General features: G+C 42.3%; 1 protein-coding gene across 1 annotated transcript in view; it reads right to left on the bottom strand.

Annotated features, from left to right (window-relative positions):
• Positions 1–846: 846 nt before the first annotated feature.
• Positions 847–10,347, bottom strand: part of fbxl17 (F-box and leucine-rich repeat protein 17) — a 256,289-nt gene continuing 246,788 nt past the window's right edge. The window contains exon 11 of the mRNA XM_069683066.1: positions 847–2,909. Coding sequence (XP_069539167.1) covers positions 2,772–2,909 — 138 coding nt within the window. The 3' untranslated portion in view covers positions 847–2,771. The remainder of the gene's footprint in view (positions 2,910–10,347) is intronic.

The raw sequence follows: 10,347 nt of genomic DNA, 5'->3' as shown, positions 1-10,347 counted from the left end.
TAAGTTGTCCTAATTTTTCTCAGCAAGTAAGATACATAGTGCAGGTTTTTAATGCTACAACGATCAGCATGTATATCTGCGTCAGCTCGATGTAGTAATGCATCTACAACTGATGCCAAAGACAGAGCTCCTTATGCTTCTATTAAGAGGAGAAAACCTCCTTCCTTTCTAAGAATTGCGCCTTGAGTCGAGACAAATTGTGTTGACAACACAAAGAATATATCTGGGAAGAAACAACCTTCCACTCCTGTTTGATGCTATCTCCCGCGTTTGATCGGCAGACATGAAACACTACAAACACACTGAACAGTAAAATAGGCGCTTGAAAGGGACGATGTTGTCAAAGACTGGGAACATACTGAGTGACAGCTTTTTAGCTCTTTGAGGCCTTTGCTCTCTTGCTGTGTAGCAAGCAATTTCCAAGCTTTGTCTCACATGTTAAGCTCCTGTGATTGTGACAACAGATTGTACCTTGGTTTCAGAAGGGTACTTTAATGGAAATGCAGTTTGACTGTAGAAAAGACATGATCAATGCATGGGTATCTATCCTGTATTTGTAGGCTTTGTCATAGCTGCACTTGCTGGTATTTGCATTTTGCCTGAGAATACAGATGCAGTCTGTGTTCAGTCTAAATGTCTACCATTATAGTCATTGTGTGAGTGTATAGTCAATGTGATTGATGTAATAAAAAAGTGTGGAGAAACCCAGAGGAGAAAAATGTTTAAGGAGTCCACAGATGATGTGAAATGAGCGGAAAAGTATTCCACTGTCAGTCTGAATAGTATTCTCCTGCCTCAGTAACACACATACAAAAAGAGAGAGAAAGAAAGCTTGAAGTTGTAGTGTTTTATTCATCTTTATGTAAATCCAGTCATTTACGGTTGCCTTAACAAATCAGGAATCAAGTGTGTCAACATCTAGCGGAGGAGAAAGTGCATATGGGGATTACAAAAGAACAGAACAAAAAAACAGGCCGAGGGAGAAACTCTCCATCGATTAAAGTCTACAAATCCTGACAAGGGTAAAAGGAACATGTTTTTAATTGTCTGAATCTCTATATGCTGTAGAAAGTTTACAGTTCTACTGAGACTCTAAGCTCAGTAAGCTATTGTTCATATCTGAGTGACAGAGTGTGGAGGCTGAGCCCAGAGCTGGTTCACACCATAGAAAAATACCCTGGTTATTTGCATTTTTAACTGTACACTACTGAGTTTCTATAGGATAAAGGAAACATGATCAACTCCTACCTACCAGCTTCCCCTGACCCGGGTTATAGACCCAGGCCAGTGTACTCTTAACATCCTACACCACTAAGAAACAGAAATCCCTCATTGCATTGCTACATAGATAATGATACAAGTATATGCTCAAAACCAATATTAGGCTAAGTAAATCCCACACAGTATTTATTATATGTATATATCAGATCAAATAATGGGAGCATGGTACAAGAGAAACATTTCTGGCTCCATTCCAGGTTGCTAATTGAATGGAAATTACCTACAAACCACTTAAGGCAACGCTTCCTCTCACCTGTCATCACGGTGGTCGTGGTTAATATATTCTCATTACATGACTCAGGGTTTTTAGGTAAAGGCAACTTCTATTTCAAGCACTGTTTGATTTCACTCTCTGCTCACTCAAGGTGATGCTCAGTTAACTTTAAATCTGTGCGGCATCAAAAAAACAGCACCGTTCCCCGAGTCGCGCAGAGTCGCATCCTCTGCAGACATCATCTCTTCGGCTGAAACATAAAGCGAGGGTCTCAATGTAAACATGCAGTTTTTGGGGGAAATTATCAATACCGTTTTTCCTGCCATGCATTCGCCGACAGCGTTGAATCTTTCTCAAAACAAAAATGCATATTAAGTCACAGCAAAGAGCTCGGTCCTTCAAACGGAGCCTTGTCAACAATCTCAACACGAGTTCACGAATGCCTTTAAGAGTTTACTGAACATGAAGGAAAGGAAAAGTCTTCTAATGGGACAAAAATAATCGTTACAGATATTCCTCATGTGAGTTCTCTTCTTCTTCTCGGGACGTCCTCTCCTGATCTCCGAGTCTCTGCTCTGTGCTGTGTGATCGTACTGCAGCTGGTGAGTTCAGTGTGAAGGAGGTAAACACGGCAGAGGGCTGGACGTCGGTTCCAGTTGGGGCGACAAACCGTTTTTTTTTTAATCTATTCTCATTAAAAACAGTTCTGGTCTGAGTATCGCTGAATGCCTTTGATTTCATGATGCATTAGTTTAAGACCGGACCACCCCTCCTTATCGTGTATCTTTACCTTCACTTCATCCAAGGTGACGTGAGGACGTTGAATGTATGAGGCTTAATACTCTATCAGCTGAGTAACACTTAAAGTAGATAACAAATAACACTCATTAGTGCACGTCTCTGCACCAAAACAAACTAGATAATCAAGATTCTCGCCAAAGAAAGTACACGATATTGTCACAAATAATCTGACTTATAACCGATGGTGATGATAACGTTTCAGTCACGGCGCTGACTGTAACCTGTGATTGGTGTGCGTATGAAGGGCCCACATGACTTATTAAAGTGGGAGCTTTGCTTTAAATGAAACAGTCGACGGACTGGGCCTTTTGTCTGTGAGTGTGTAGCTACATGTTCACATGCATGTTTGAACAGTGGATGAGAAGCAAACATGACTTGAACCGCAAACATTGTGTATGTGTGTCTGTACACAAATAGGGCCTCTGTGTAGCTCTGTGTTTGTGCATGTGCGTGTGTGTGTGAGATCCAGCAGTAGCTACGAGGTGTTCGATGTGTTGGGGCTCCAGCCCATTTGATAAGCTCTCTCCAGGGTTCTCTTGCAGTCCTGCATCACCGTGCTGAACACAATGTGAGGGTACTGGACCACCAGCCTCTCCACTGTCTCTTCATTTACCTGGAGAACACACACAAAGACGCACACTGTTAATGTAATCATTAGAATAACTGAAATGACAACACATACAAAACATTCGCAGGGAAATTGACAAGATGTTTTTTAAGTTAGTCGTGCATGAAATTGTTTTGTAATGTTTGTTCCCTTCTGACATGTTTGTGCGGTTTGAAAACAGTACAAGTTTAACAAAAGACAGACATGTACACTTTGGAAATTAACACAATCTTTCAAGTTTGTCATAAAACAATATGCAGGAGCCCAAATGTAGACTGAAATGGCTTTGTCTTATTGTATCATCCCTCCTGTTTAAAGGACGTCTTATTACCACAAAGTTCCCTCTATAATGTTTTTTTTAATGGAAGTGATGGAGGACAAAATCTACCGCCCTCGTTCTGTGCACAGACGTATGTTTGCATGCTTCATTGGTGTGATGTAATCAAATCTAACTGGTATGTAGTGGAATTACTGTCTCTGCAGAGGTGGGATAGTGACTCTATTTTTCTCACTAAGACTGCTGAAGCTTCACATTAACTTCAAATAAACTTCACAAAGACCGTGGGCCCCCTCTGGTTCCATCGGAGGTGCATTATGAAAGGTTCTTAAAAGGCCATTATGAGCAGGGGGAGTGATTACAGCGAGCAGAAGCTGCTTTAGTGTTCATAAGGGAACATGACGTGATTCATCTGAGTCTATCCTTTAAAGATGCTCGACTACTTTATTGATTGTTTGAGCCTGTTGTTAGATGTTACTGAATACTGCAGCTTTATATACATTCATCATATTACAATTTTAGCAATCTCAGATCCCGTCGGCTATAGTCTGACGACGATATAGCCTCTGGGGACAACGGTGATCGTGCTGGCGTGCAGCCAACGGTTAGCGATAAACAACTTCCAGTCAAGACTTCCTTTTCCGCGTGCTGCATTGTTTACAGGAAAATAAATCGTTTTTCTTGTGATTTACTTTTAATAACGGATCTTAAGTTTGCCGAAATTTCAACATCATGATCCAGATTAGTAATAAGTAAAAATGAGGCTTTGTCAGGTCTGTCCTCAAGAGGAGAAGAAAGCTATTTTTAAATTCCCGTTTGTTGAACGGAGGTCAGATCGATCATTTCTGATGCATTCGAGGAAGTTGGGAAATGTAAATGCTGAATGGCAATGGAATTTATCTTAAGTTGAATTTTTGATCTAGAACTAATTGTTAGGTGTAAGCATGGAGATGTCTGTTTATAGAGATTAATAAGAAGCTGAATGGTCATCAGATGTCATCACGGCGCTTTACATCCTGCCTGCTTTTGCTCTCCACACGGACTATTTTTCCTGCATTCACTGCAGCCTGCTGATACGTGATTAGTCAATATTACTTGGACTACAAGCGTAGTACCAACGGAAACCAGAGTACTTGCCATCCCTAGAATCCCCATCCCTGCCTACATAGAGATTACAATATTAGTAACTCTAGCAGGTCAAAGATTCATAATGTAATTTGATAAATTGCATCCATTGTCCGGCCTTTCATGAACACACTGGGCATGTAACGATTTATGTAAGTCAACCAATCGAGCACAGTCTTGCGTACATGTATTAAAAAGAGGCAATTAGCTTAAAACCATATAAATGTAAAAAATATTGCTTTAGCTCTAATAAATACAGATTTTTAAATGACCTCATTTTAATAGAGTAATTTAAAAATCAGTCGACCGTCTCGTCATCACCCCATGATGCCTTATTAAGATAATCAGAAACACAGATTGAACTGTTACTGCCCTGTCAAATAGCAGTGCACTAGACTAATATGCAGCATAGGCAATTTCTAAAGAGCACACCGTGTCTGCACACGTGCACACACAATTGGACTGTGGCAATGGGTTTAGCACCAGAGGACAGCTGAGCTCACAGGCTAATGAGTGCTTCATGTTCTCAGAGGAGGAGAAAGACAAGCAGCTAATAGCCACTCCCGCACTTCTTTGCCAGTCTAACACTCAGTCAGAGCGCCTCTGACAGCTCAGAGTGAGAACGCCTGAGAATCTGACAAAGAGCAGAGCCAGAGGAGCCCTGGAGACCCTCAGAGGTTAACCTCAACCCACCCAGAACCGACCCCCGCCCACCCGCGAGCATGACACTTTCCAGGGGAAATGATGTATAAACACGCGCACACATGTTGAGCACACAGTCATCCGTTGTTGCCAAAGCAGTGACAAAGTGTTTCACAGTTTCCCCCCGAGCTCACTGCCCGGGAGCGCCTTTCGTTTCTGTGTTGTCTGGATGATTGGTAAGAGTTCCCTGGCTCTTGCTTAGGTTATGACCTGTTTTGGTTGTCATCTTTCTCTTCATTGAATATAATTTCTGTAAGTGGTGGCAATTCTTGTCAAGTAGAGAAACAAATGGACTGACAGATGGACCAAAAGAGAGTCAGGAGAGAACCAGCAGCATCAGAGATAGGAGTAAGTGTGCTTGAGCGAGCAGACCACCGATGCCTCTCGGATCACAAAAGAAACTCTGCAGAACCCAACTGAATACAATGAGACTAAAAGGCAACGGCGGCTGGTTAGTTTCCCCTTTGATTGCTGGGAAAGAAACTACAGCTGAAGCTCAGATACTTCATGCCAACACAAGGAGACTTAACAGACTGTTTAAGGGTGCTGTGGATACAGGAAAACATAAAATAAAATCAAGATCACAGGGTCAAAAGATTTTCCTCTGTCTGTTATATTTTTCTGATCAGACGCTTTGAGAAAATTCTTGCCAAAAATCCGTCTCTGTTCTCGCTCCAGTCGCTGTTGAAGAGACAGATACACAGACGGGCTGAAGGCTGGTAAATTAGAAATAACACTCTGACATCTCAACCGCTGGAAAGGTGCATTAAATAAGCAAGTAAGAGAAGTAGTGGGAATATTAAAGCGATAATTTCAGCGCTGTGATGAATGATTCATTAGTAAAGCTGATGCATTAATAAAACAGTGTTTCAGGATATTGCCTTAAAGAATCAACATTATTAGTATAAGAACCTGTCAGACGCTCTAAAACAAACTGTACTGTGGAGATCAGACCCAACGAGTGAAGCAGTCTAATGACCATACTGGAGAAAAGCAGGAGACCTTCTGGATACTTGATCCTGAAAGCTGATTCGCACAGGGCATGAGAGAGGGTGTAACAATCAAAGAGCTGCTGCTGAGGTCTGAGGCTCTGGGCTCTGTTTCCACATGATTTCAGCAGATTCACTGGCTGGGCCAAAGGCAGCCTGTGGAGATGCTTTATGATTACAATAAGAAGCGTCCACAGTCAGTTTTTAATGCGCATATTCAATTTGTGCATCCAAAAAAACACAGACAAATGTTCTTTTAAAATGGAAGAGAGTATTAAGCTTCCACTATTGAATTGAAACTCCCCTCGGGGATTAATAAATACATCTTCCCTTCTCACTAAAAGATGAAGAAGACTGATGAGGAGCCTGTAACCTTGTTAATGTTTTTTACATTAAAGCTGCTGTGAGGAACTTTCTGTTCGTGTTGATTTTGGCGCCCCCTGTGGACAAAGCTTTACCTCTTATCTCTTTGCTGATTTTATCCTGTTCATGCTTAAGTGGTGTTTTTTAACAAAAAACTCATCCTGCCTTCTTTAACAGTCATAAGTATCACTCACTTTAAATGTTTGCCCTGGAAAATGTAAAAAAAGGCAGCATGCAGTTGCCAATCTGAGAATGAATGAATTAATGAACTGAATTAATTTCAGCCTGTTTCATAACCAGTGAAAAACTCCTCACAGTAGCTTTAAGCAAACATCTGTAATATTTCCATCACGTCATTTTCATTAGTTTCAGGTTTAAGTGAAACTTGTTAAGCCCTGCTCTTCTGCTGTGGTTTTAACAAAAACTAAGGGATCATATTACACCTGCTTTAATGACCGGACACTGGCTGCCCATTTCTTTTAGGATTGATTTTAAGGAATATATATCCGAACTGCTGTTCCCCTTATCAACCAGTGCACAGCCTGAGATCCTCAGGCAGGAACCTCTTTAATGATCCCACCTCGCACTTAAAAACTAAAGGAGACAGAGCGTTTGCTATCCGGGCTCCTCAGCTGCGGAACGACCTGCCTGAGGAACTCCAACTCGCTACGTCTGTATCTTCTTTTAAATCACTTTTAACTTGTTCTTCTTTTATTCGGTACAACTTCCTATCTTATTGTGTCTTCCTGTTTTATTCCCTCATTGTTGTGTATTTTATTATCAGGCTTTTATGTTTTGTAAAGCACAAAGTGCTATACAAATAAACGTTATCAGTATTATATTAAATAGCAGCCAACAGGAGAATTAGGGCGTTTGCACAATAGGTACGATTGCTTCGTACCATACCCGATTACGCTTTCCTTTTTGAAAACTTAAGCTAATGGCGCCACCTCATATTTTGTGGGACATGAAATGTGTTTATTAGTCTGCAGTAGCAGAGAGATGAGAGGAGACAAGGGAGGGAGAGATGTATTAAATGTGCTGAGTTGAATCGGGGATGTTGCTGTTCATGCTTAGCGTCTTAAACCCTAATCCACAGGGGAGACCCCACACCTGTTATCTCCAGACAAACACCTGTGGCTTGCCTACAAAGATGGCCGCATGTTGCCTTCACAGAGGACCAAAGCAGGAGCAGAAGAGCAGCCTAACCGAGGCGCGCAGAAGCCGCTGCGACAGAGAGAAGCGAGGTTTGTTATGACATATGGCTGAGCCTCATTAGCAGATAAAATGACAAACCCCTGACTGCCTTCATAACATATTACACTATATCCCTGAAAAGAGAATGAAACATCCCCCAGCTCGTTAATCAGGGCTTAATTACAATTAAAACAGATCTAAAGAATAGACCTGTCAAACTGATGGGAGGCCATAACATTCATTAATGCTAATTAAGTGCAGCTCCACTTGCTGAGCAAACACGGCACACACAAAAAATGGCTCCCAATCAAAACGCTGAATCACTTCCTAATTGCCGGTTGCAGCTACGCTAAATGTTTGAGATGCAACAAGATCACTTTGATTTACATGAAAAGACTAACTATTGCACTGGCTGCTGTTGATAGTTTTGTATGTGCAAAAACTTGTTAAACATTTGTCTTCTTGAGTTTTAAGTCGTTATATGTAATTACAGTCACATGGAACGGACATTAAATTATTGGAATTCAACATGTTATTATTTCAGAGGCAAACGGCAATCAAGATTAAAGAGTAAAGTGATTTTACTATCAATCAAATCACACAGAACAGAAACTCTTTGGACCTGATTTGAGATTTATTTTTATTTTAATTAACTGTCTGTGGATTGAAAATCTTGTTGACTGAAAATCAGTCGATAGAGGCATTTATGCCGCTATATCATCCATTAACTCTGCTCCTCTGCAGAAAAATGACAACCTGAGTTACTGTAAGTCTTTTTCAGGCATTTAAAGGGGGGGTATTAGGCTAATTTCAAGCTTCATATTTCACTCTGTGATACCTGTGGAGTAGCTTTGCATAATTCACACTCATAATTTTTCTCACACTGGTTCTCTGTGCAGGCCCTCATACAGCCTGTGCCTGAAACGACTTAGTCAGTTCTGTCTCTTTAAGGAACTCCGCCCCTACAAGCCCGCTTTCTTCTAATTGGTCAGCTCTCTGAAGCCTGCCGAGGGGGCAGAACTCAGTGTTTGAGGCCCGCCTCCTACCCTGTGGCCGTGTTGCAGAGTTGTGGGCAAAGAGTAAACTTCACTTTTTCAATTTGAAATAAATGTCTGCTGCTTTGTCCTTTGGAACAGTAAACACTGATGTCTCCTTCACAGCCACAGAAACACTTTCTCAAAGACCTACCTAACCAACGTGATGCAGAGCCGTTGAGCTGTGCGGTGAAGGGAAAAACATTTCTGAGGCATACTGAGCTGCTGGGTTGCCATGTCCTTGAACTGCGGCAGGGGCAGGAAGTTCTGCTGTGTCTCGGGCAGATTCCCAAATATAGAGTTCCTTCACTTTGTGACATCACAAAGTGAAGCGTCTGGAGAAGCCTGCAGACTGAGACTATTTTAGCAGGGGATTACTCCAACATACTTTAACCTACAGATTTGAAACTTGACCCACGTTTAGTCTGGACATCCAACATTGTAACATTACATATATGCGTCTTAAAATGTGAAACAGCATGATACCCGCTCTTTAAATAACAGCCTTTAATAAAAGAAACATGTCCGGGCAAGTTTACAGCTACAATCCTTCTCTTTCCAGAACACGCCTGTGTGCCCTCTTCATGGCTCTGTGGTATGTGGAATCAGATGCGATGACATCACCACACCTGCTTGGTATTTGCGGCTCAGAGCTGATGTGAGGCAGGAAGGTCAGACTGAATGCTGGCTGGCAGAGAGGGGACTCCTCTGGTTTCAACAGTTGTGCCACTGACTCCTTCAAATCAGTGATTCAGCAGTTTTTTTCCCTGAGAGTGAGGTTTGTTACTGGGCAAAACTGGGCTTAACTGTATTTTGTTTCCAGGCAACATAAGCTTAAAGTTGATATCATGGAGCAGGGGCTGGATGGCGCTGTAGATATACAGTACAGCTCTGGCAGGGAGTGTTTTTTCCTTTTGCCCCATACAGTCCTGATCCAGTGCGCTGTACTGTACAACCACTCCTCCAGACCTGCTGCCAAGTCTGCCGGAGAGCCATATGATAGAGCCGATCGCTGCTCACTGATGATTCTAATCTTTGAGAGGCATCTGGGAGCGCAGCCACAGCTATCTGGAGCGAGGCCTATACTTATGATATTTTCCCCCATTTTAACTTCAAAGATGCTGCCCTGTAGATCTGAGCGCGCTGTAATGCATGCTGACGGGTAATGTGCCGTTGTCAGGGTTTACAAGAGGGCGAGGGCGGGATGAGCGGAAAACAAAAAGATGTACGTCTGATACGCCGTCTGGCTGAGCGCACCTTTTATTTAAACATGCTGTACAGTAAACCTGACTAGCTTATACGCTAGTGTAGGTGAGCGCCTGCTGACAACATGACGGAAAGCGACAGCACGTTCCCGAGCTGACCTCTGACCTCTCTTTGAGTGCTCCCTTTCTTAAAAGTGAGCTGCTTTTTAAGACTGATCCCCGGATGCAAATGCACTCTATCACCACGTAAAATATACATTTACCGCAAGCCCCTGTCTTTCCCCTCGTAAGCAGCGCAGTAAAATGCGTCGTAAAGATGACTAATGCAGCCGCAGTTCACATTCTCAGCGGGAAAAAAGAAGAAGAAGAAGGTTGTAAATCGATAATCAGATACACAAACACGAAGGTGCATATGATATTATGGCGGCGTGGTGAGAACACCCTCTGAGTGCTGCTTGCAATCAGGCGAGGGAGATGGAATAAAGACAGAGGGAGAGAGTTTAGGAAGAAAAAAACATGGCCTCCGCTCCTTCTTGAATACATCAACGCCAC

This window comes from Semicossyphus pulcher, unplaced genomic scaffold, assembly GCF_022749685.1.
Source record: "Semicossyphus pulcher isolate SPU_LCO1_2020_fin unplaced genomic scaffold, fSemPul1.0.p SCAF_6, whole genome shotgun sequence".
NCBI lineage: Eukaryota > Metazoa > Chordata > Actinopteri > Labriformes > Labridae > Semicossyphus > Semicossyphus pulcher.
The sequence above is the reverse complement of the archived record's forward strand: the minus strand, read 5'-3'. Positions and strand labels throughout refer to the sequence as shown.